This window comes from Oncorhynchus mykiss, chromosome 22 (genome assembly GCF_057628025.1).
Source record: "Oncorhynchus mykiss isolate SJ-2025 chromosome 22, ASM5762802v1, whole genome shotgun sequence".
NCBI classification, from domain to species: domain Eukaryota; kingdom Metazoa; phylum Chordata; class Actinopteri; order Salmoniformes; family Salmonidae; genus Oncorhynchus; species Oncorhynchus mykiss.
Window position 1 is genome coordinate 19,131,275 of NC_143043.1, and position 27,796 is coordinate 19,159,070.

The 27,796-nt window shown below is 45.2% G+C and overlaps 1 protein-coding gene across 6 annotated transcripts in view; it reads right to left on the reverse strand.

The window, feature by feature from the left end:
* The window catches only part of LOC110501509 (protein TANC1), a 183,539-nt gene that overhangs the window by 37,041 nt on the left and 118,702 nt on the right, over nucleotides 1-27,796 (reverse strand). For 5 of the 6 annotated variants that reach the window (XR_016490551.1, XM_090215664.1, XM_090215663.1 and 2 more), the window contains 5 exons: nucleotides 15,773-15,895; nucleotides 13,617-13,901; nucleotides 12,605-12,762; nucleotides 7,314-7,545; nucleotides 2,557-2,723 (listed from right to left, as the gene is read on the reverse strand). Coding sequence is in view for 5 of the 6 variants with exons in the window: in XM_090215664.1 (XP_090071790.1) it covers nucleotides 2,557-2,723; nucleotides 7,314-7,545; nucleotides 12,605-12,762; nucleotides 13,617-13,901; nucleotides 15,773-15,895 (965 nt within the window). In the remaining variant the exon portion in view is untranslated. Of the gene's footprint in view, nucleotides 1-2,556; nucleotides 2,724-7,313; nucleotides 7,546-12,604; nucleotides 12,763-13,616; nucleotides 13,902-15,772; nucleotides 15,896-18,022; nucleotides 18,352-27,796 lie in introns of those variants that run through there. The other variant, XM_036958880.2, reaches the window with a different exon arrangement.

Below are 27,796 nucleotides of genomic sequence, written 5' to 3' on the forward strand. Positions count from 1 at the left end.
GTTAAATAAAGGTAAAAATAAATAAAATAAATAAAAAATAAATATAGCCTAATCCCAACTCAACCCAGAAAGCCCAACGAACATAAACATGAGGAATCCTCTCTCTGGTCTAGTGGTTTCAAACACTAGTGGTTCCTAACACGGTACCTAATTTAAACTGTTTCACCATGTCAATCACAGCCAGCCGACATGGATCTCTCTCCTTCTGGCTTTACAGATGGGGTATCATCCCCAAAAACTTTCCACATCACAGAATCCCCCACACCATGCGAGGATGAATCAACACAAAGGGGAAAATGTACTCAATTCAAAATTAGGATAACGCCCTACCCACCTACCTCTTCACACAAGAGGTCGACCGATTAATCGGAATGGCCGATTTAATTGGGGCCGATTTCAAGTTTTCATAACAATCGGAAATCTGTATTTTTGGACACTTTTATTTAATCTTTATTTAACTAGGCTAGCTAGTTAGCGCGCGCTAATAGCGTTTCAAATGTCACTCGCTCTGAGACTTGGAGTGGTTGTTGCTCTGCATGGGTAATGCTGCTTCGAGGGTGGCTGTTGTCGTTGTGTTCCTGGTTCGAGCCCAGGGAGGAGCGAGGAGAGGGACGGAAGCTATACTGTTACACTGGCAATACTAAAGTGCCTATAAGAACATCCAATAGTCAAAGGTTAATGAAATACAAATGTATAGAGGGAAATAGTCCTATAATTCCTATAATAACTACAACCTAAAACTTCTTACCTGGGAATATTGAAGACTCATGTTAAAAGGAACCACCAGCTTTCATATGTTCTCATGTTCTGAGCAAGGAACTTAAACGTTAGCTTTCTTACATGGCACATATTGCACTTTTACTTTCTTCTCCAACACTTTGTTTTTGCATTATTTAAACCAAATTGAACATGTTTCATTATTTATTTGAGGCTAAATAGATTTTATTGATGTATTATATTAAGTTAAAATAAGTGTTCATTCAGTATTGTTGTAATTGTCATTATTACAAATACATTTTAAAAAGTGTCCGATTAATCGGTATCGGCCTTTTCTGGTCCTCCAATAATCGGTATCGGTGTTGAAAAATCATAATCGGTCGACCTCTACTTCACACATCCATGGAACCTTGCCAAAAAATGTCAATTCATGAAAGTTATGAAGAAAAAAAAACGCGCACACACACGTTTTTGTACTATCCTTGTGGGGACCAAACAATTGATTCCCATTCAAAATCTAATGTTCCCTAACCCTAAACCTAACTCTAACCCTAATTCTAACCGTAACCCTAATTGTAACCCTAACCTTAAACCTAATCCCTAAGCCTAAATTTGCCTTTTTCCTTGTGGGGGCCGGCAAAATGTCCCCACTTTTCCTTGTTTTACTATCCTTCTGAGGACTTCTGGTCCCAACAAGGATAGTAAAAACAAACACACGCACACACACACAACCGAACAGCATAGATCGATAAATGAGTTTTGCCTGCCATGCTCCTCTGGCTGCAGTGCAGTGTAACTAACTATGCATACTGACAGGTGGCGGGACCCGTGGCCAGAAAGAGCCATAGTGGCTGAGAAAGCATTCATGACTGGAGTTGGTACAGATATGGTTGTCAGTCAGCTGCCACATTATCCCAAAGCTCAGACTACAGGCTACATGGCCTGCCAAGGCAATCAGCCCAGCTTTAGTCCATCAGACCTGTCAAAACCGGGCCTCATCCAATGCAAAGAAGTGAACGCCAGGGTTGCGTCTCAAATGGCACCCTATTCCCTATGTAGTGCACTACTTTTGATGGTTCACACCAGGGCTGCATCTCAAAAGTAGGTCCCCGGTAGTATATAGGGAATAGGGCGCCATTTGAGACGTAGCCCCAGCTCAGCTCCTCTCCTCCATTGGTAGACTTCAGTCTGTGGCTCTCGTCTACGTGTTCCCTTGTTATACAGCTGTTTCCCGGGTCACTGTTACAGCGCTACTTCTCCTACTCTCGTTCCAGTACCGTCGTCAATGTACTCGACAGAAATGACACTTTGTAGAGGACAATGTATGACAAGGAAAAAAACCTTCCTAAAGCACTTGTCAGGATCTGCCGGTGTTTGTGTCACTCAGTGAGAGAGGTATCAAATATTGTTGTAGAAGCATCTTATTCACTTGAATTCGGAAGTTCTGTCTAAGCTGTAAGCTGTGCTGAGATGGCACTTGAATTCAGTGAAGCTCCAATGGAGTGCTGTCGATTCAAGGAATTCATGAATTATACCATAGGAGATCAACACAAACACCTCTATGGAAATATTTAGATGCTAACAATTAGGCAGAATACATAATATCCCTCTCATTAAGTAATTTGTACATGACTTCTACACGCCATCTACAGTGGGAGTAGGGTTGCAAAAAACTGTCAACGTTCCCAAAAATTCCCAGATTTTCCAGGAGTCCTGGTTGGAGGATTCCAGATTTCCTGCTTATTACCTCTTGGTTCCTGGGAAATTGGGGAAAGTCACTGGAATTTTGCAACCCTACTTGTACAGTATTACATCATGCACAGTTGGAGTGTTCCTCACCAGTAGGTTGACTCGGACAGTGACCAGCAGTTTGAGCCAGGAGGGGAATTTAGAGATGATCTTAGTGATGAAGGAGGAAATGGTGTCTCCGTAGTCTGGCTTGTGGAACTCTGCCTCGTTCAGCCCGTCTATCAGGATGATGTGGTCTTCCTCGGGAATCTTCCTCTCTGAAAACACCCAGAGAGGGGTCAACAGGGGTCACGGTGGACAGAAACAAATTTAAAATTCACAAACCTTAACGGTCTAGTCGATAAACCTTCCAGGTCAAGCCAACATGACATGCAGAAGAGTTTAATATAACCCTTATTTTTTTATTTAAATTTTATTTTGGCTCATAAAATACAGACAGACATACAAGCTGCTGCCAGAATATATTATGATGATTAGTATGATAGTAAAACATCAGTTGGACACCATACTCTACAGACAACCTTGTACTGAGATACATGAGACTACTGACATCTCTCTATACTGCTGTGCCTTGCGTCATTTTAAGAAGATTTTCTCTACTATTCTAACACATCTTCTAACATCTACAAAGCAGCTAGCGCAGTGATGAATGAAAGTGAGAGCGTCAGCAGCCGTATCAACATTCTATAACATATTCTAACATCTACAAAGCAGCTAGCGCAGTGATGAATGAAAGTGAGAGCGTCAGCAGCCGTATCAACAGTGCTGTGCACTAAACTGCTGTGTGGTGAGACCGCAGCGAGGAAGTGTTCTACTTCACCGCAGTATCTCAGCCAGACTTTCACAGTGCTGGAAGGGCAGGGTCCTTGAGCGCTTCCCACATGGCACCCTACTCCTTATATACAGTAGTGCATTACATTTGTACAGGGTTCATAGGTGTACTGGTCAGAAGAAGTGCATTTACGTACACTCTTAGAAAAAAAGGTGCTATCTAGAAACGAAAAGGGTTCATTGGCTGTCCCCATAAGATAACCCTTTGAAGAACCCCTTTTGGTTCCAGCTAGATCTTTTTTGGTTCCGGGTAGAACCATTTTGGGTTCAATGTAGAACCCTTTCCACAGAAGGTTCTACATGTAACCAAAAATAGTTATCCTATGGAGACAGCCAAAGAACCGTTTTGGAACCCTTTTTTCTAAGCTTGTAGGGAATAAGATGCCATTTGGAACACAGACCCAAAAAGGTTCTCCTACTGGGACAGGCAAAAAACTATTTTGGAACCCTTTTTTCTAAGAGTGTAGGAAATAGGGGGCCATTTGGAACACAGACCTTTTTCTGCAGTTCCTCCTTACATCCAGCATCTACAGTGGGGCAAAAAAGTATTTAGTCAGCCACCAGTTGTGCAAGTTCTCCCACTTAAAAAGACGAGAGAGGCCTGTAATTTTCATCATAGGTACACTTCAACTATGACAGACAAAATGAGAAAAAAAATCCTGAAAATCACATTGTAGGATTTTTAATGAATTTATTTGCAAATTATGGTGGAAAATAAGTATTTGGTCAATAACAAAAGTTTATCTCAATACTTTGTTATATACCCTTTGTTGGCAATGACAGAGGTCAAACATTTTCTGAAAGTCTTCACAAGGTTTTCACACACTGTTGCTGGTATTTTGGCCCATTCCTCCATGCAGATCTCCTCTAGAGCAGTGCTGCTTCTTACGAAGCCACTCCTTCGTTGCCCGGGCGGTGTGTTTGGGATCATTGTCATGCTGAAAGACCCAGCCACGTTTCATCTTCAATGCCCTTGCTGATGGAAGGAGGTTTTCACTCAAAATCTCACGATACATGGCCCCATTCATTCCTTACTTTACACGGATCAGTCGTCCTGGTCCCTTTGCAGAAAAACAGCCCCAAAGCATGATGTTTCCACCCCCATGCTTCACAGTAGGTATGGTGTTCTTTGGATGCAAATCAGCATTCTTTGTCCTCCAAACAAGACGAGTTGAGTTTTTACCAAAAAGTTATATTTTGGTTTCATCTGACCATATGACATTCTCCCAATCTTCTTCTGGATCATCCAAATGTTCTCTAGCAAACTTCAGACGGGCCTGGACATGTACTGGCTTAAGCAGGGGGACACGTCTGGCACTGCAGGATTTGAGTCCCTGGCGGCATAGTGTGTTACTGATGGTAGGCTTTGTTACTTTGGTCCCAGCTCTCTGCAGGTCATTCACTAGGTCCCCCCGTGTGGTTCTGGGATTTTTGCTCACCATTCTTGTGATCATTTTGACCCCACGGGGTGAGATCTTGCGTGGAGCCTTAGATCGAGGGAGATTATCAGTGGTCTTGCATGTCTTCCATTTCCTAATCATTGCTCCCACAGTTGATTTCTTCAAACAAGCTGCGTACCTATTGCAGATTCAGTCTTCCCAGCCTGGTGCAGGTCTACGATTTTGTTTCTGGTGTCCTTTGACAGCTCTTTGGTCTTGGCCATAGTGGAGTTTGGAGTGTGACTGTTTGAGGTTGTGGACAGGTGTCTTTTATACTGATAACAAGATCAAAACGGTGGCCTTAATACAGGTAACAAGTGGAGGACAGAGGAGCCTCTTAAAGAAGAAGTTACAGGTCTGTGAGAGCCAGAAATCTTGCTTGTTTGTAGGTGACCAAATACTTATTTTCCACCATAATTTGCAAATAAATTCATAAAAAATCATACAATGTGATTTTCTGGATTTTTTTTTAACAATTACAGGCCTCTCTCATCTTTTTAAGTGGGAGAATATGCACAATTGGTGGCTGACTAAATACTTTTTTGCCCCACTGTACATTGATGATCAGAAACACAGAAAAATGTGGAGATCTCAACTCCTCTCCCAGTTGGAATGTCAAATCAGATGTGCACCAATCAACCCCCCCCTAAAACTTTATTCTGTAAAATATATTCCTGGTAATCAGAACCAGAAGTTTTTATTTTTGTAAAGCCTCAAGTCTAGGGCTGGCTAAGTCCTTTCTAATATGGCTGTGCAAAGTGCCGATGCAGGTTTCTCGTTTTGACGGAGTGGACAAACCAACACGTTTTTTCTCCCTTATCAAGCCCAAGCGACCAGGCCAATTGAACAGGCCATTCATTTCAATAAGGAACGGTGGGAGTCATGCGGGGAGGCGGCATGGAAGGGGAGGGCCCATCACGGTCCACCCTAACATCACAGGGGAGCTGCTGCATGCCTTGTCTGCCCACTCCTCTGCTCTGTGCCCTGCACATTGATTCCCATTCCTTTCCATCTCCATCATACAAACACTGGGTTTATCTATATTGGTTGTTTAGGCTCCTGCAATAACATATTGATTCAACGTAGAGCACGAGCACGGGCAAACTGGCGGGTCGTGTGTGTGCGGAACGAACCATGATGACCTTGAGATAGTTGTGTGTCTGTCTGCCTTGGAGAGATACTTTTGTATATATAGTGTATGTGGACACACCTTCAAATGACTGGATTCAGGCTATTTCAGCCACACCCGTTGCTGACAAGTGTATAAAAGTGAGCACACAGCCATGCAATCTCCATAGACAAACATTGGCAGTAGAACGGCCTTATTGAAGAGCTCAGTGACTTTCAACGTGGCACCGTCATAGGACTCCACCTTTCCAACAAGTCAGTTCGTTGAATTTCTTCCCTGCTAGAGCTGCCCTGGTCAACTATAAGTGCTGTTATTGTGAAGTGGAAACGTCTAAGAGCAACAACGGCTCAGCCATGAAGTGGTAGGCCACACAAGCTCACAGAACGGGACCGCCGAGTGCTGAATCCACTGGAAGCAAGGTCAGCACAATAACTGTTCAATGGAAGCTTCATGAAATGGGTTTCCATGGCTGAGCAGCCACACACATGCCTAAGATCACCATGCACAATACCAAGCGTCGGCTGGAGTGGTGTATAGCTTTCCGCCATTGGACTCTGGAGCAATGGAAACGTGTTCTCTGGAGTGATGAATCACACTTCGCCATCTGGCAGTCCGACGGACAATTCGGGGTTTGGCGGAAGCCAGGAGAGCGCTACCTGCCTGGATGCATAGTGCCAACTGTAAAGTTTGGAGGAGGAGGAATAATGGTCTGGGGCTGTGAGCGCTGAGCCAGGCCCAAACGCCCAACATCATTGCCCAACCGCACTAATACTCTTGTGGCTGAATGGAAGCAAGTCCCCGCAGTAACGTTCCATCATCTAGTGAAAAGCCTTCCCAGAAGAGTGGAGGCTGTTATAGCAGCAAGGGGAGGTCCAACTCCATATTAATGCCCATGATGTTGGAATGAGTTGTTCGACGAACAGGTGTCCACATACTTTTGGTCATGTTGTGTACAATAGTCATGAGACGCAGGCTTCCTTAGAGACGCTGTATTCTTCTGTCATGACGACAATAACAATGTACCACTAACCATTTAGCGTAACATCAATTAAAATCAATGCCATGTCAGAGCAAACACAGAGTGGCTACGCTAAACAATTAACAATGTCCCTCCAGACTTTTCTCCCTCAGTAAGGCCAGATCTTAACCCATTTCAGTTCCTTTGTGGAAGAAGTGAAAAACACAGTAAACGCTCTGGAGTGAACATAGGTAGCCTGTCTGTGATTTTTTTACGAGACCGAAGGGCACCTTGGAACGGTCTGTCTCTCTCTACACAGTCTAGACTGGAAATCTAAGCAAACCTGTGGTTCAGTTATTTAGAATACACTTGCTAGAGCCACTGAACGCCTAGAATAGAACACCGGGAGCCCCTTTTGGACCATGAACTCCAGTGACAGTGAGACAGTCAGATATGAATGAACCTAGGTGTAACTAGCTTAGCATCGTACCCTTGCGGAGGTTGGCCAGCGGTTCCAGCACGCCCCTGCGGAAGGCTGCCATAGGGTCCTGGACACAGGAGCGCAGACTGAGCATGCTCTGTAGATGGGGTTCCTTCAGCAGCAGTTCTCTGTAGGCGGTGAGCTGGGGTGCTCTGCACAGCAGGGCGGCGATACTGTGCACAAACTCTGGCACCAGGCAAGTGTAGGTGTTGTCAGCCTGGCAGTAGTGATACGCAACCACCTGGATGGGAGAAAAGAGAGTGAACAATTGTTTAGCAACTTTAGTGGCTTAAAATGTAAGAGACCTTTGCTGTTTACAAAACCATACTATAGTGTCAACTATGAGTAGCTTATATTGTTCTTGGTTTAAGTCTGTAAAAATCTGGCTGTGTGACCTCAAAGTCCTTGTAAAGCCAATAGGCTTGTTGACTACAAGGCATTTGATGCGATACAGCAGCTCGGTATAGCGACTAAGCTGTCCCTGACCTCATTCTACTGCTGCCATTATACAATCGAATTTGGAGGTGAATATACAGAAGCCAAAATGCTATTTGTTAGTCTGAAACCAAAGCTGGGACTTGAAGGCATGTCCTTCAGACTCAACCCTTACGAAAAACGATTACAGTCAGACTGCAGTTTAACTGTACTACAATGCAGTATAACTGCAGTTAAAGTGCAGTATAACTGCAATCTTTTTTTGTAAGGGATTTAATTGGCTGACTCTAAACCAGACACACATAACCCACTCTAACCCACCTAAGCAGGGCATATTCAATAGGAACAAAACAGAAGACAACGGACCGAAACAGGGCAAGCCTACTTGAATTGTCCAACAATAAACGTTTGTTTTCTTTTTCGGAAGCAAAATGTTTTGCGACGCTGTGAGCTAATTAATAGGACCCAGGTGTCATCCCCTACTCAGATAGAGGGTCTGATGATCAACAGGCTAAAGCAAAGCTCAACAACCTCCGCTAACCTCCCCAAAACATTGGGCCCTAGGTGGAGCTCCATGTGCTGTCTGTGCCTTGTGCTGAACAGGTTCTGCTGTGCTCAAGGACACGGACATCTGATTTGGACAAGGGGAGGTGGGACCCTGGGGATCTGTGGCTCTTTCTCTGTGTCCTAATTACAGTCAAACCTGGAGGAGCTGACACACTTTACAGGTACAGCAGGACAGGAGGAACAGGTGACTGGCTAGTTACTACCGCACCTTAGCCCACCACATAGCAACACTATTTCTGCATGGGTCTACTGCAGAAAGCAACTGCAGCCCTGCAGCCTGTCCCCAGGCACAATGACGTAGACGGCCCTGAGAGGTCAGAGAAACAGTTTGCCCAGAACACCAGTCTCAGAACTGCACATTCACTATCAGATGAGAAATAGATTCTAAATATGTCCACGCAAATGTCTTGGACCTGACCGTCGAGTAAATCATGCCACTGTGACGTCTGAAAATGGTCTCATTTGCAATGGGAGAAATATAACCCTAGCCAAACTATAAATCAAGGATAAGCACTTTAGCTGTAGCAAAGTAGTGCACTAAAACCCAGGATGATCTCTGTCACTGAGTTCCAAATGGCATAGGAAGTTGGCACACGATTGTAGCCCAGGACGAGGGAAAGAGGACCTTGAGGCGCTGGACTGGCCGCTGCCATTACGGCTACTGCCTTCTTAATTTCCAATTATGTATTATTGAATTGTCTGCTTGATAGCATTTTTTTCCTGTTTGGACAGACTAGCTTACTAGGGATGGCTTTGTCCAACACCAACTCAGGGGGTCATTTTTTCACTGGGCATAATAATAAAGAGGCCGAAGCGTCGACCATTGCCAAAGTACTGCTACCATCTCTGCTGCCAAGACAGCCCCCAAAATGAACCTCGAGAGGTGGTCTGAGTTCGGTTCACTTGAATTCCACGGTTCGGTTCCCTTTTTTATGCCAATGTGAACACAAAGCTCCCCAGGTTCGCCTTATTTCCGCAACACACAATTAGACTATTGCAACATCGTTTCCCCTGCCATAAACCCTCTCATTGGTGCCACAAAAAAGAGAAGATGATTGGATATTGATTAGCGATTGTCAAGAATGCACATCAATTCCAAAATATGTGTTTTAGTTTTTAGCTCAGATTATTTGTTCGCAATATGTGATTCATAGGCGAAGAGAGCTTCATCAGCTGTTTTTTCAATTGTGGGGTTGGAGTAGTGTGTGAAGACAACATATTTGGTGAGAATCACACCATATGGTACAAAATCCCTTCAACCTCTTAAAGGTGGAGATAATTATAGCAGTAATTACAGAATGATTTCATCTGCAGTTATTCTTCTGCTTTTTATTCTGTTACAAATCTTATTTACATGTTAATTAAGTTCAGAGTTCATTTTAAAGAGGACTGAGATCGGTTCTTATAAAGAGTTGAATGTGTGAAAACACACACAATGAAGTGAAAAGAGGGGCTAAGACAAACTATTTTGGAACAATAGAGAGCTGTATCGGAGAGAGAACCTAGCCTCGCTATCCATATAGCGTGTGGCTGTGAGAAAGACAATGCTGTTAAGACACTGGGCGAGCGGTGTTGTGTTCTGAAAAGACACAGATGTAAGCCGATGTCCATTGTCGGGGATGGATCAGAAGGAAAGAGAGGAGACAGCTTGCTAATCAGAAACAGTTTCACTGTACAGCTACTCTGAGAGGGAGGATTCAGGAACAGTGAGGTACAATTTCTCCCAGGTGTGGACCATATTCCACCTTATGCAGGCCCCTCTACCTCATCAAAGAGACATGAACATCTGGTGTTTGTCACATCTTTCCAGGTGATTCTCCGCAGTACAACTGAACGTTTCCAGAGTCGTAACTGAATGTCATTCATTTCAAATTCAGGGACAAAACCTTCAAGTGTGATTGTGCTCATATAAGTGAATCAAGTGATACCGGTGCCTTATTGCAACTGCAAAAGCCTATCAAATACAGTACTTTGCAGACGCATAAGTGAGTGCCCTGGATAACAGGGTGACTTTGAAGAGAGGCATCTCCTTTTTATTTAACCGTGATGACTGAAGAGTGGCGCGGCAGTAACTACACCACAGGTAGAGAACCCCTTTGAGAGTTAGCATTGAAAGCAGTTTAGTGCATAACTGGCATGAGAGATTCACGGAGTTGAAATACGTTCAGATGTGCTTCAGTGGCGCGTGGCTCGTAAAGGTTGCCAGGCACATGTACTCTCGATGGCGATGACTTGCTGTTGTCATCTCACGGCAATACTGTCCCATGTTAGTGCAGCACTGATCCAATCCATCCAGGGCAGAAGTGGAAGGTCATTATGATGTCGAGGGATGTGTAAAACACGTGTTGTTGAAATAACTTCACAGTCATGACATGGAGAAAGAAAGCATGCCCCTCTGAAGCTATTTTCCATAAGACTTCAGAACCCTTTATATGATGTAACAGCGTTAGGGACAAGGGTGAATGAAATGCCTTGGAATGTTTCAGTCATGCTTGCGGTCAATAATGTTTCAACTCAAACTGGCTAGCTACTTTCCTTATTTGTTGCGATTGAACGGCAAAGACACACCCAAGAAACACCCACATCAAACCACACCACCAAGACAACTCGCTTCCCTTCTGTCATGGCCGCTAGCATTTCTTAATGAGCATTGATGAAAAACAAGGCCAAATCAGGAAGTGCAGTCACCCATTAAGTATTTCCTGAAGTCCCACAGTAATGTTTGCAAATGGCATGCTAGGCTGCAAGCTGGATAGTGGCGCAGCTTTCTTCTCATAGACGGAAGGGAATAAATATGAGGCTATAAAATAATATGCGAAATTACAGATGGATATTTAAAAATCTGTGGGAGGGGGAACTCTGTGAATTGGAACAATTAGGTGGTGAATATATAAGCTGTAATCACGCTTTAAACTCAGCAGGGTACCTCAGAGGCAATTTATACCTGAGCAGATCCACTTTGTTAGGCTACTATGTGTAAATGGATGGTGATACTGAAAACACTGTTCATATTTTAACCGTAAAGGATAGGCTACTTATTGAACTACACACAAATAACAACAAGTTGCATAGCCATGCCATAATACACATACATTATGGTGGAAAAAATAAACCCGTAAATAAGCCATTCTGCATTGACAGTCAACTCAGATTGTAGGAAGCTGCTGTCTCCATGTTGTGAACTGTGAGCCACAGCCTTCCGATTTGGGCAATTTACCATACCTGACGTCTTTTTGACCACACTGCTAACATGTTGCCCTGGCAACGCCGAGGTTTTTTGTGTCCCAAATGGCACCCTATTCCCTTTATAGTGCACTATTTTTGACATATTGGGAATAGGATGCCATTTGGGACGTAGCCGGAGACGAGTCCTAGGGGAGTCTGGCCCGACACATCATGTGCCTCTCTGTGAACGACAGAATAGTGTCCCAGGCAACCACAACATGTTAAGGACACACAGTGAGCTTCGCACTCTCTCCCTCTCTATTGTCTTGGAACCGCCAAGCTGACAGCTGGGCCTGAGCGACTACATGTTGGATATGATGTCCATTCGATGAGGGAGAGTTAAGAGGAATGGTTATTTAACTAAGCCCGGGGCTCGCTGCAAATCAAACTGGCCCGTGATGTGAGAATTTATTTAACGGGGACTCTGTGATTGTCTTTCATAAACATCCAGGACCCCAGGGACATTTTTATTATTCACTCGCTTCATATAAAAAGAAATGAATGTAAACAAACATAAATCAACTGAGTGCCGCATGCAGCATTATGTTTTTGGTTAAAACCCTAACAAAGTCTAACGGAAACCCAGCCTGGATATGAAAGGATGAGGTGGTGGATGGACCTCAGGTGGTGGATGGAGGGATTGAAATGAAGGACAGGGGAAGTAGACTGAGAGAGAAGGGAATACTTGCCTCTGCAGTACTTCATTAGTGAAAGTGAATGGGAGCTCTTGGGACCTTGGACACTCATCAAATTCTTGCTATTCTGAGAACAAAGATACACTTCACAGAAACAAAATGTCTTCCTTTAACCTAACCGGTGAAATGAAACAATGCTCAAAAGCCGTCATGTGTAATAAACACATTTCCATGCCAACAAAGGACCAACTTAAAAAAAAACTAGAAGTTCCCTTCTAATCTCAAAGGGAGTGTCACAAATAGCACCTTATTCTCTATATAGTGTTACCTTTGACCAGAGTTCTCTCTGTGATTTGGGACACTGACAAAGTCACAACAACATTCCCAAAGGTTGGGTTGGGATATGAGCTGTGATCTGGCCAGGTGAACTTCCAGTACCTTGGTGGCCAGCCGTTTGACGGCCTCCTCCTTGCGTCTCTGGATCTCTGGGGTGCCGGGACAGCTGTTGTTCCTCAGGGTGTTGGTGGCGCTGGGGGGCGGGGTGGGCTGGGGCGGCTGGCTGAGGGGGAGGTCTGTGCTCTGGGTGTCCCCACCACCTGGAAGGAAGAGAGAGGGAATCAGGGGCCATCAACAGGAAGACTCACTGTGAAGATTCTACTGCTGGTTCAAGTGCAACCATGGCCGCATCCCAAATGGCAACCTATTTGCACTACTTATGACCAGCGCCATAGGGCTCCCGTAAAAAGTAGTGCACTATGTAAATAGGGAATTGAGTGCTATTTGGGACGCAGACCAATAACTTGTCATTGTTTGACAAATCAATACATTTCTGATCCTCACAATGATTATATATTCTAATTCGTACAGAATAACCTTGTGAGAATGTGTAGAAGACTTAAGAGTAGCATTCAGTGTTAGTACGTCAAAACTCGTGATAGCGTTTAAACGACATCAGTGCAACACAAAAAGGCTGTGCCCTTCTTGTGTTCAGAAACATACAGTAGTCTAAACCAACGATAGTTACTTCCTGTCAGAAGAGCTCCTGAACATTTGATAGAGGAAGATCCTCTGTCACTACTGTACATGTTGATGGATTTAACCGCACATTATATCAGCCCACATTCCAATCTCCTTATAGACCACCCAAAAAATAACGGTTCTAACCGTCAAGGCAGCGTGTGACTGTGGACGCATCCCACATGGCACCCTATTCCCTATATAGTGCACTACTTTTGACCAGAGCCCTATAGGGTGCCATGAGGGATGTATACTGTGACTGGATGACGTGCCTCAAATCCTGTTGTCCTTGCCAACACTACCACTTTATTCTCATGTTAGGGTCACACCCTATTCCCTATATAGTGCACTATCTTAGACCAGGGCATATAGGGGTCTATTCAAAACTTGTGCACTATATAGGGGTGCCATTCGGGATGTAACTAGGGGTTACTTTTGGGCGATGCGCTGGGGCTGTTGGAGGCGATCTGCCGCATGCGTCCGCCGTGACAGCTGAGCGCCACCAGCCGGGAGATGACAGCCGTCTTGCCGAAGCCCACATTGCCTATGACCACGGCGCCGCGGCTCTCTCCGGCCTCGCTGCCACCCTTCAGCATGTCCTCCAGCTGCTGGAAGAGCCAATCGCGGCCCACGAACACTGAGTCTGTGGTGATGCTGGGCACCTCGAACAGCAGCGGCTTGAGCATGATGTCCACCGGCTTGTAGGGAGCAAAGCGGGCTGGAGGAAACCAAATAAAACAGACAAACATTTATTCAGTGAGGGTTCATAAGAAAATAGTTCATATATAATGCATGGTACATTTACACAGGTGCTGAAAAGCAGCAAGGCTAAAAAGTAAAGAGACATGTTTCTGGTGTAAAGACAAGCCTTGAAACTGTTTTTGGCACTGATTAGGGAACGTCTCCACATGAAACACTGTTTACACCTGCGCTGTTGACCATACCTTTTCATCTGTTTCCTCTGAAAGCCAGCTTTCAGCCAAAATGATGCAATATGAAGCAATGTTCAACATTGCTGTGGATTGCGAAACTGACACTCACGCTCAGAATGTGGAGCCCGAGCCCTAGCACCATCCACGATAATCAATATATTTTTTCTCCTGGAATTTCATCTGAACCGTCTTTGTTGTGTCTCACTCTCGCACCATTTGAGGAATATAAATATCCCTGGCTCTGACATGTCAGTTAATCAGAACCACAAAACACTGTCTGTCTACAGCAGTCGTAGTCTGATAAGTGCTGCATGTCAGCCAGGCGATAAACACCTGCTGCAGGCCAAACATTCTTCTCAGGGCTGTTGTGGGGGAGGAGGGGAGATGCCTGGGCTGCAGTCAGTGTCCACCACACAGCTAGAGAAACAGAGTGGGCTATTTTTCCTCTGCAGCTCTCCCCCCCGGCTCTCTCTTCATCATTGCCATCTCTATCTCTCTCTACCATCTCTCTCTCTCTCTGTTCCTCTCTCAGTCTGAGCTATGTACAGCTAGCTCCATTGGCTTGGCCCATTTGTGAGTGATCTTCAACAGTGCAGCTAACTTCAGCGCCGATTATTTCTCTGCCCCGCACACACACCTTGGCTGCATGAGAGAGAAACATCAGTACTAACCGCAGTACCTGACCACAGCCAGTCCCCTCTGTCTACTGAGCGATGTACTCTGAGAATAGAGGTTTAGTTGGAGAAGTTACTCAACTGCATTCAAACAGCCATTGGCAATCATGTAGGCGGATGGCAAAGGTTTGCAATTTATTTTCTTTTTTTCCATTAGACTGCTTAAAGTGTCTGGAAAGCCAAACACATAATGTTCATAAATGTGGACTGTTGCACAACTTTCTGTCCACGGGGACATTTTACATAATACTAACAACTCTATACTGACAGCGGCAGTGAAAACAGAAGGGTTTTTAAAAGAGGGTTAAATAGTTTTGCCAGCATTTAATGATGTAATATTACATTATTCATGTCATGATCAAATATTAACTCTGTGGTATTTCAGTCAGCCAAGACTGGGATTTATACCAGGATAATATAAAAGAGTAATGTGCACGGTGCCAAAGGAATAGCTGCTGTTTGAATAGCTGCTCTAAGGACAGGCCTAGTCGTTGAAAGGATATTGTGGGTGTACCATTCTGTTGTAGCCATTAGGAAACACAGGATATGCTTTTCTGTGTTCTATAGAATAGGTTTACATTTTCCCTTATGTTTCTTTTATACGTTTGGTGTGCACTACAAGTGGCCCTCTATGTTCTTAGTAGCTAGTTACTGTACCCTATTCCCTATATCGTGCACTACAAAGGGCCCTGGTCAAAAGTTGTGAACTATTTATTTTACTTGGCAAGTCAGTTAAGAACAAATTCTTATTTTCAATCACGGCCTAGGAACAGTGGGTTAAACTGCCTTGTTCAGGGGCAGAACAACAGATTTTTACCTTGTCAGCTCTGGGATTCAATCTTGCAACACTTTCGGTTAACAGTCCGACGCTCTAACCACTAGGCTACCTGCCACCCCAGACTATATAGGGAATAAGGTGCGATTTGGGATGCAGCCTTGGTGTACAGTGCCCATGCTGTTAGAGTGGCAGTTATGAAGCATACCTTTAGAGTCCTGTGGTGCCCTCCCACCTGTGTTATGCCAGGGCAACCGAATGGACGTCCGCAGAGGAGTATTACGTTGTTCATCAAGATAGCTCAGGTCTTCCAGCTTGGTCGAACTGGTGGCTGCAGAGAAAGAGAGAGAAAACCATGAGATAATATGTGGGATATGAAAAAGACAACGAGCCTTCATGATTGGACAAAATCAGACAAATGGCCATGAACAGTTCCTGGATCACAAGCTAAAACCAATCATGGAAAACATGTCACTGGGGAAATCCAGGGCTTGTCCTTAATATGCTGAGAGAGAAAAGAGGAGTAGGACATGTATCAGATGGGAGACACAGATCCAGGCTGACATTTCGATGGCAGGATTTCAGGCAGGGGAAAGGGAACGGTGGACCCTGGCATTGACAGTTCCCTGGAGGTGGTGTGGATTGGGCAGCCAGGTAGAGTACAGCTGACAGGAGAGAAGAGGAGAGGAGCAACCATCCCCTATCCCCCCTAAAATCCTCCATCCCCCCAGCCTGATCCAACCTGACAGCTGATGATCCAGAGAGAGGAGAGGTCTGTCCCCATTGACACTCCTGTGTGCTGGAGTACAAACAGAGCTAGTAACAACCTAAACACAACCAGTATCCTTCCCAAATGGCACCATATTCCAAGTGAAGTGCACTACTTTTGACCAGGGAGCTGGTCAAAAGGAGTGCACTTACATAGGGAATGGAGAAACAGCCCTGATACGAACGTCAGGGAGGACTGCACACAGCGCCAACAGACACATTTACTAACTAAAGCCAGCCTTACTACAGGGATTACTGCCTGAAAACATACAGTAGGCTACAGCAACAACATTACAGAGAGAACTCACAGACAGCACCTAGACCCAGAGAACATGCGTCATGAAGGAATAATGACTACAAACAATACCTGTCATGATCTGAACTAGAAGTGATAACAAACACTAGCAGTTTGCTGTACAGAACTCGTCCTCCATCTCTACCTACCATCCTCGGTCTATGAAACCCACACACGGAGACAGACAACGTGAAACAAGGTCTCCGGTGTTCCAGGCAACAATGAAATCACCATGGAGACCCGGCAATCCTCAAGCCGGCGTCCATTTTAACCCCTAGAAGTCTAAGCCTAACATATATAATTGTTTTAAGATGGTCATACCATGGATCATTTAGCTATTTGATTGAGAATTTTAGGACCCCTGTAGGTATCAAAAATATAAAATATTGTATTTGGCCTTTAATACTATAGCTCAAAGAAACGCACTGAGTAACGCATTCTTAAATGGCAAAACAGACACTAAAAAAATGTATCCTAAGGAATAAGGTTTTCAAGTGTCTGTCCTAATTCTAGGAGATAAGAAAGAAAATGTATTTTTTTTGCACAAAACTACCATAATTCCATGAATTTTCATAACTGTTATCGGGTTACATTCAGACGGGTCCCGTGACACTTGTGGGGGTCGTAGAGCAAAACAGAGAACAACATTGTGTCTGTGAGTCTCATCTTTCCATAGAGTGGTCATATTAGTTAGTAGGCCAAACCGTTCGGACGCTACAGACAAAGTAGCTCTGCCACTTTCCACCGCAGATCCGGAGGGCCGACATAGGCAGATGCGGTGGATTGAGATGCAGCCCATGCAAAAATATCCAGGTATCTCTAGCTTAAACAGACGGATTTGGTCTTTATCATGTTAATTAGATTGACGCACGGGTGTTGTCTGGGATTTGAACAACAGCAACTGCATCACCCTGCCACTTTTTTCGTAAACAGCTAAATGGATGTACCAATTCAAGATTGTGCCTTCAACAGGAAAAATCAAAGCCCTTCTCTCTCACTCTCTACTCAGCGTCAGCTGAGCCGGGAGGACAGACAGGACAGTGAGGGACTCTCCTCCCCAACTTACTCGGAGGAATGTTCTCCTAATTAGAGAGCCAGCTGGTGACAACAGAGCAGGCAAGGCAGCATGCATCAATAGAAACATTTATGTAAAAAAGACCTCATTGTCAGTCTACCCAACTATCAACCTGTTGATGTGAATTTCCTTTCGGCCACGAAATTAGAATAAATGAGTGCCTTACTCTAATTCAACATGAGAGATCACTTCACACAATGCAGCCAAAATGTTAAACCGCTCGTTGCTCTCGAATTCAATTCTCCCAACTGCCAACCTGCTGGTGCTGGGCAGTGGGTCCCCCTGGTATCACCACACTAGAAGCTGAAGTAGCTACTTACAGTCAGTCAGCGGAAACAGAGCCAGAGAGCTGGGCAGGACAGCAGCAGGTATTTAAAAACACTCCTCCTCATTCCCGGCAGGTAGCAGGCAGGCAGGCTGAGAGGCAGGCAGGGCGGAGGCCCTTTGTGGAAAAGCTGCACAGAATTATTCTCCCCAGTGGGCTGGACACTCATCAGCGTACCCAAGTGAATCTTCTGCCCCAGCGCCCCCATCCATGTCCAAGCACACTGGCTGCATTCAACTGGTGACTGCGCTTGGCAGTCCACAAGCACCGCTCTCTCCCTCTCCCTCTCTCACAGCATCCACAGCATTAGCAGCGCTCCGCGTAAAATGAATGCGGGTGCTTTACGAGATTGCCCCCCCCCCCCCACCCACATGGATTTTTGGCAAGCGGAGGAGGAAAAGAGGGTGAATAAAGCAGGGGATAAATGAAAGGTGGGAATACGGTGAGAGCTGCTCCCCTCCAACGTGGCGGATTACAGTTTGCACCGGGCAGCCGGACTCGCAGAGGAATTAATCAATGATCCTCCCTGTTCTGCTTTCACAGAGAGAGAGAGAAAGGAAGGGGGGGTGAGGTGTGTGGAGAGAGAGCAAGCGATAGAGACAGAGAGAGAGGAAGGAAAGAGAGAGAGAGCGGAGAGCAGGGCAAAGTAGGAGAGCAGGAAGGGGGTAGTGACAAGCCGAGAGGGAGAATGATGTAAGGGAGAGAGGAGTGAGAGACGGCAGGAGGGAGGGGGACAGGAGAAGAGATGGAGGGAGGGGAGTGAAGTCCGTGCGGCGTTCCAGCTCTAGCGCATCATTCATGCCCCCTGCTGACATTAGTGGACTGCAGTGAGATCCTTCTCTCTCTCCCTTCTCTTCCTCTCTCTCTTCCCCCTCTCTCTACCATACTAGGCCCATTTAAAATCGGTATCCCTGTATAATCTACCAAAGCCATAATAAAGATATTTTGAAGCAGACATACCGTTGTTTGTTAGTGCTAAAACCAAAGAAGGCAATTCAGGAGCCAGTGTAACTTGTTTCAGAGTGGTTATAGGGATGTCTCGCAGATGCACTGAGCCAATACATGCTCTTTGATTTTCACCTGTAACAGAGCTCCTCGCAGCCGGCACCATTTCCCTCAACACAAAACTGGAAATCCTCTCTAGTGTAAAAGAAGAATACTTCTGCTCTGAAGTCCTCTTCCTTGTTATCCACAACTCTCTCAAGCCTCAACTCTCGCTCCCTGCTTCTCGTTCTCCCTCTCAGTCTCTCTCTCGCCCTCAATCTGCGTTAACCTCTGTTTCTCTCCTCTTCCTTTTCCGACAGCAGATCCTTCCTGGTTGATGTGATAGTGTGTATGAGTATGATACCTTGAGGTCTGTGTGTCGGGAGGAGCTTTGAAACTCCACAGATGTGTCAGGATGTGTCCATTCTGATGAAAACGGTTCTGCCCTTTACATCCCTCAGTTCTCTGTCTCCTGGGTTGGAGCAGGAGGGGGGCTGAGCTGAACTGCTCTGCTGCTGGGAGCGTCACTTTGCCTGCACCCGTGCACCAGCCCCTAGTACTTGCTATTTCCCAAATGGCAACCGTGTACTCAAAAGTAGTGCACTATTTAGGGAACAGGGTGCCACAGGGGTATTTTCAAAAGTAGTGCACTATATAGGGGGGAATAGGGTGCAAATTGGGATGCGCCCCATTGTTATTTAGTGGGCTCTTGTATAGGCTTAATGCCTCCAGAAGACTTCTCCCAGACTGCCACCTCAAATCCCTCTCTGACCCGCCACGCCAATAGGCCCAGAGCTGGAATTGAGTAAGTATAAAATGGAATAGAAGTGTCTTACACAAAGGTTTTGACGCGTAACCAAGTAAACAGATTACGTTTGATTCCTCGCTGGCGAGAAATTTGCTTGTTGGTTCATATTACAGACGAAAAAACAAGAATATGAAGAAAAAAATCTTGCATAACACGTGATTTTCTCTGTTATTTTGTTAGCGAACACAAACCCTTTTATTTATCACACTAAGACATGAAGGAATATACGAGGAGTATGTTGCTCCACTAGTGGGCACCGACTGTGCTTTGATCTAACCTGTTAGTGTGGCACAGGGAGCCCACACTGCAGACCACATAGCAGAATACAGAAGAGCTGTAAAGCAGACCAGAGCACAACATCTTCACTGGAGCCCTGCAGTACAGTACCTGCATTCCCCACAATGCTGGCCAAGCAATACAGGCAAACTACATATATGGAAGGACTCAACGCAATATCAATGCTATAAGAAATAATTAACAATCACAAAAATAAAATGGAGGAAATTGAGGATCAGGATTTGCATTTTATTTGAACCTTTATTTAACTAGGCAATTCAGTTAAGAACAAATTCTTATTTAGAATGACGGCCTATGGGACTCCCAATCACAGTTGGGTTGTGATACAGCCTGGATTCAAACCAGGGTGTCTGTAGTGACGCCTCTAGCACTGAGATGTAGTGCCTTAGACTGCTGCACCACTCGGGAGCCCAGGATATATCAGACATATTCCTGATATGAAGTACAGTCAGTTGTAGCTAATTCAATTCAGGGTGTACCGAGCAAAACTGAGCCAGTCAATGTCTAGATATGGTTGGAGGTGACGACATGGACTCCACGTGAACCATCAACATTAGAGAAGAAGTGAGCGCAGGAGTCTTCAGGGAACAGTGAGACTCCACATACACACTCTCAATCAGCGAATGGGAAACTTGACAATATAAGCATACCAATGAATCATCTCATAAAATCCATACGCGAGCAGACAAAACATAAAACCAGTTAAGCCTGCTCTAATTTATCACCACATACACCAGTGGTTAAAACACAAAACTTTATGATTTGATGTAATGACTCTATAACATAAGCAAACCTGCGGAACATCTGGGGACCACTGAGAGATGACATCAGTCGAAGAGATGGGACACAGCTGTGTGACCTCTAGTCATCAGTTCTGTGGGCCCCAGGAACCTTCAAGGAAAACTCCACCCAAAATCTACAGTATCTTTTGGTGTTTGTTTCATTAGTCCCTTGTTGACATAGTCCCAAAATGTTTTGCATGTCAGCAATCAAGTTTTCAAGATACATAACTTTCAAAATACAGAAATACAGCCGGTATGATGCATTTTGGAATTTTCCTTTAAGACATTCTCCAATGCATAAGGATCCATGGTAACAAGATGCTGGAACAATGGCCGTCAATGATGCCCACTTCTGCTCAGGGGGGCAGGGCAGCTAGGCAGCAGACATCTGCCAGGCACAATGGACCAATCACCTAGACTCAGCAAGACACCCTAACACAAAGGAATCCCGAGTAGAGCAGCAGATTGGCACCTGGCACACGACTGTGAACCACAATGGTACAAATGCCTGCCTGGGCAATGCCAAAGCAATACACCACTCAACCTGTGCCAAGGTGGAGTGGAGTGCCTCCTGGGTATATGCTATGGCCGATACATTCCACAGCCATCCACCTTAATGCCATTTCATTGTCTGGAGAAATCTCCAACAGCGGTTCATCAGGAGGTCTCGGGACCATGGATTTCCTGTGGCCAGTCTTAATATAGCCTTTGACTCCCTAAGCCACACTGAATGTCTTATTAACTGATGACTGGAAATAGCATTCTTTAATATTTGAGAGTAACAAAGAATGTAGAAGGCTTTGAGCGGTATTTTTGTCCCGAAATGCCCCGAATCTGCACTGGATGAATGAGGCATCTGCCTTAACATACCATGGCTTTGTGAAATTGGACAGCCAAATCTTAAGAGTTGACCATATAGAGCCAAGACTTCTACTCTGTATACTCACTAGGGCTGGGTATTGCTGGATACGACAGTATCACGATACTTAGGTGCGGATTCCATATGTATTGTGATTCTCATGATTCTATATGTATTGCGATTTGATACTGCAATTACAGTGGGGCAAAAAAGTGTTTAGTCAGCCAGAAATACTTATTTTCCACCATAATTTGCAAATAAATTCATTAAAAATCCTACAATGTGATTTTCTGGATTTTTTTCTCTAATTTTGTCTGTCATAGTTGAAGTGTACCTATGATGAAAATTACAGGCCTCTCTCATCTTTTTAAGTGGGAGAACTTGCACAATTGGTGGCTGACTAAATACTTTTTAGCCCCACTGTATATTGCAATTATTTTGATGTTCCAAACATACTGTTCCAACACTGTTCAGTATGTCTGCTGCAGAGAGACAAGAGAGCCATAACAAAAACCTGTTTTGATCAGTCATGGAAATAAATGTACTGAAAACATGTTGGCTCACTATTTAAAAAGAAGATGGAGAACAAACTATAGGGTGAAAAATACCGGAGTTTTGGCAAAGATACAGCCGACTAGCGCTAGCTAACGCTACCTAGCCATATATAATATTGTCTAAAATATATTTTTTTCCCCCACATCACTAATCCCCACACATCAGAGAGGGGTATCGGAGGGTAGAAGATCTCTTACAGCTTCACAGAGACCCTACCGTCCTCCCTCCCTCCATTCCTTTCATTCCTCACACTCTCCGTTCTCATCTAGAATTCTACTCTCCACAGCCATCACTTTACATGCAGTAATAACATTTACATATTTCGTTTTCCGTTACAGAGCCTGTGTCACAGCCAATCCTGTTTGAAGCCGGTGGTACCTGTGACGGGGTGTGGGTTGTACTAGGAGAGAGCCATCTCTGAGGAAGCTCCTCTAGGAACCACTGTTTGTCTGTCTGGGTGGAATGACTAATGTGACCATCATCTCAAAGTTTCTTCACTGTGTACTGGTTCGTGAGTCACACCTTTCCATATTAGTGTGTAGCCCAAACTGTTTGGATGCTACAGATGATTTTGTGAGAAGACCGATTTCGGGATGTCTCATGGTGTGACCAACACCACTCTAGCTCTGTCACCTTTCACCACGGATGCGGAAGTGCGCATCGGGGGATGCGGTGGATTGAGACGCATCCAATGCATAAAAACCCCCAGATATCTTTAGCGTAAACTGACAGACAAAAAAGAAGAAACAGCAGTTGCAGTGGGCTAAGGAACGAAAACACTGGAGAATTGGAAAAACATTGCCTGGTCTGATGAATCCTGGTTCCTGCTGTTTCACACTGATTGGAGGACTAGGGTATGGAGAAAACCACATGAGTACATGCATCCATCATACCGTGTGTCAACATTGCCGGCTGGCTGTGGTGGTGTGATGTTGTGGGCTGTGTTTTCATTGCACATATTAGGCCCCTTGATAAAAGTGGAGCATCGTTTGAATGCCACAGGTTATCTGAACATCATTGCCAATCAGGTGCATCCCTTTACAGCAGCAGTGTATCTATCTGCAAATTGATATTTTTTGCAGGATAATGCCCCATGCCACAAGACTAGAATTGTCCAGGAATAGTTCCACAAACATGACAGTGAATTCAGCTTACTGTAGTGGCCTGCCCAGTCACCAGATCTCAATCAAATTGAACATCTGTGGGATGAGATGGAACAAGCTATTCAGAGTAGAGATCCACTACCAGCCAACTTGACATGTCTTTGGAAAGCACTGGAGTCAACATGGGCCAGCATCCATGTGGAACGCTTTTGACACCTTGTAGAGTCCATGCCCGACTAATTGAGGCTGTTCCGAGGGCAAAAGGGGGTGCAACTCCCTTAATGTTTTGTACACTCAGTGTATATATGAAATTGTTTTGCTATGTAGAATGAATGGAGGAGAAAGCAGCTTTACAGACATGTCCTGCTGGGAGATAATACAATTAAGGATTTATTCCATGGCTTACAAGCCACGAGGGTCAATCAAAAATGTGCAGAAATAGGCAGATATCCCCATGTCAAAAGTCCAGTCTTCCAGCAGGGTCAGACGAAACAATCTGCAGAGGAGGACAGTGTTAAAACTACTCTCACATTGTAGTTCTTAGTTTGTCTGTGTTTTGGACAAACTATATTTGTGAGTTCGTGGTGGGTCTACTGTGTCCTGCTCTGCCCTGGTGGTTTGGTGAAATGGGTAAGATTTTGGTTTACGTATTCTCACTCAGACAGGTGGTGTATTGGTATGGACCTAGACCTAGCCAGTTAGCCACAGCTTAATGAGCAAACAGTGCTGCCTGGATTTCCCACAGCAGCAGCTCTATGGCAGCAGGCCAGTCACGGTGTCCGCTGTAATCACACACACCGTGCAAATGACACTTCTGAGCAACACAGATACATTACCTGTGCATATCTCACATTTTAACAGCGCTGTGGGACACTGGTTGATTGGCATTGGACAGATGCACCAATCCCACTAATTCACCCCCAGAGAAAAATACCCTTTGTTCCCGGGCTAAATAACCTCCAACAACCTGAGAAGGGGACAAAAGTTCAGAAGGAGAGAAGTCTAAAGGACAAAACAGGCTATGGCGACGGACGGTTAAAAGCATTGGTCCTATCCCCTCTGACCACATAACATCAGATGTGACTTTTTTTCATTTCCAAACATATTGAATCGCCACCGTTCGTAGACACCTAGCAACTACTGTCCACGGCTGACATTCTCTATGTGTGTCTAGTCCTTAACGGTTCAACGATGAGCCAGCAGAGCAGCAGAGAGACAGCACTAGCCTAACTCCTGAAGTTCTGGCAGGAACTCTGCCTCAGAGCGTGTTAAGGCGCTCCAATCAATGACAGCGTGACTTTCAGCACTCTGGCATCAATTTCATTACGACTCCTCTCCTCTCTGCCACCGGCCTGGATTTCCACCTCTGTCCCTCTCGCTCGCTCTCTATCATTCTGCTCACCACTCCTCTCTCTCTATCACTCTGCCCCTCCATCACTTCCCCCATCACTCACTCTCAGTGTGTCCTACAGAGGATCATCAGTCCTGTAGGCTCTGGCTGGTTGGCTACCGCTGGATGACTGGGGGCTGTTGTCATGCTCTCCATAGGGACTGTGTGGTATAAAGCTATAGATAAGGCTACCCGATTCCTTACGTAGTGCACAACTTTTGACCGGAGCCCTATGAGCCCTGGTCAAAAGCAGTGAAATATATAGTAAACAGGGTGTCATTTGGGTAAGCAATCAATTATAATGGCTTCATCCAACTTCCTCATGACGTGATTTTTCTTTTCACTCCTTCCGTCTCTCTCTATCACACGCATACAGTCCCGCACGTGTACACACCATCTATCAACCCAATTAAGACATTCCATATATCCCACGGAGCCAGCCGCGCATAACAGATCCCTAGCCCTCTCATAAAAGAGCCAGGAGAAAAACATCAACTGAGTCCCAAATGGCACCCTATTCCCTATGTAGTGCACCATATTTATTTAACCGGGAAAGTAAATTAAGAACAAATTCTTATTTAGAATGACGGCCAGGCCTGGAATAAAAAAACGAAACAATGTAGGACAAAACGCATAACACAGAGAAGAGAGGAGACACTAAGCAACAACACAAATACAACAGCAAACAAACAGGGTGTGTGTGTGTGTGAAGTAAAACCACATGCTTCCTTTCATAAGCTAACGCAAACTAGTGACATTGGGTGACAACTACAAACAGCTGCATGTCTCAACAACCTGTTCATATATTTGTCCTTTCAACTCCTCCAGGGACGACAGGTCCTGAGGTTGTAGGTTGGCTTGGAGGGAATTCCAATACCTTGTTTTTGGGACTGTTAGTATAAAACAAGATTGTGACCTGAGCGTGTACGTTTGGGACGCAACCCAAGCCCCACTCTGATGAATAAGGACGTTAAAGTCCGTGTCCCTGGCCCCTGGTGACAGAGTAGGTTCATTTGGACCATAAATGAGCTTGTCTTTCCATGTCCTTGCTGTCAGCTCCCAGGGCATTGTAACCAACCATAAAATCAGAGGCGTGAATCCAGCTCAATCCTTGGGGGCAATACTGCATAACAGTGACATCATCCTACAAACTAGAGCTTTACGTTAGCTTTACGAGGTAGTGGGTGTCCGTGAGTCTGGGTGTTTAGGAGTGTGTCCATCCATGCTGTTGGAGCTACGTCGGACAAAAACAACAGGAGATGTAAAACAGGTTATGGGTTATTGGAATAATTAGGTGGGTAACTGAGAGAGGTGTTTGTGAATTTTCTACACAATGCCGTGTATGCACTTCTATATTCTTTATATGGTAAGGTTATAGATTTGTCAGCACGCAGTAAAGACTAATGGTCACTTAGAGCAAACAGCGTGTGAAATCCACTATGTATGCAGCTAGCTGTAGGACACACACTCAAACTCGCTCTCCCTCCCTCCCTCTCTCTCTCTCCATTTCTCTCTCTCTCTCCATTTCTCCCTCTTTCTCTTTCACTCTCCCTCTCTCTCCCTCCCTCTGTCCCTCCCTCTGTCCCTCCCTCTATCACATACACACACACACAACCCCCCCAGCCCACACACTCGACTGATCAAAGGCAAATGGATTGAAGATGATTCCATTGCTTTTGATAACTAATGGAATGAGTTTCTATTTATGAGAGGAGCTCTCCTGACAGAACAGACGAGGCTCAGGAGCTTTGGGGAAAGCATTTCGTCTGACAGTAAGACATCTATAAATCGATAAGGCCAGCAGCAATATTGGAGGAGGAGTGCTCTCTGGGTCCCCATGTAGAGTAGGATCTCATCTCACCAAACCCAGATCAAAGCCAAAGGACTGTTGTTGGCTAAACCAAAGCCCTTCTGCAGCCTGGCAACAGCAAGAAACACTCATGTAGAAACACTCCGGTTGCGTCCCAAATTGCACCCTATTCCCTATGTAGTGCCAAACTTTTGACCAAAGCCACCCATAGGGCTCTGGTCAAAAGTAGCACACTACATAGGAAATAGGGTGCCATTTGGGACGGAAGCTCAGGAAACACTCCCTACATGCTAACACAATGAATCCTGCCAGGCTTTCAATCTCCCGGCACCATGGCATATAAGTGGAGCACAGCAGCTCCCTGCTAAAAGCACATATCCAGGGGGTTGCATTTTAAAGAAGGATGGTGCGTGGGGACTTGAGGAAACAGGGCCAAGGTCAAGAGCAGAGAGAGGGGGAGAGGGAGGGAGAGAGATGGTAGGAGGAAGAGAGAGTGGGGGAGGGGAAGGGAGTGAGAGAGAGAGCATGGGGGAGGGGGAGAAAGAGGGAGAGAGATAGAAGGAAAGAGAGAGAGGCAGAGGAGAGAGAGAGGAGGAGAAGGGTGTGTGACAGCTGTGTGGACATGGAGAGTAGAGCCATAACAGCCTGTTTCGTGAGGAATGCAGAACGGATCAGCCAGACACCCCTCTGTCCTCTGCTCTCTGCTCCAACATGGTGCACCCAAGTCACAACACTAAACAGCTGCCCCCGGTATCCACTTCCCTTCCTCCTGAAGAAACGGCACTAAGAACCGTACCTCCCAATAACATGACTCCTCTAGCTCTGCTGAATAGACGCGTCAAAGGCTCGTCCTTGTCCCCCCCCTCCCCCCGCTTTCTCTTCTCCATCTCCCTCTCACACTTGTTCAGCTGGGAAATGAGAGGACACAGTTGTGTGTCAATCAGCTCCACAGTCACACAGGGCACTGTGACTAAGCTGGCTTTTTGGGGGACCTGGGTCAGGATGTTCTGTGAAGTACCAAAACTGTTGTGTCCTAAAGGGTCTCAGACTAACACCCTCCTTTCCAGGTCAAGATATCTTACTAAGAATATAATGCAGAAACAAAGTCAAGATGAAACAATCTGCAATTAAACTCAGAGTCACATTTGAAGGAGGATTCTCTGAGCAAGGATCTAGGAGCC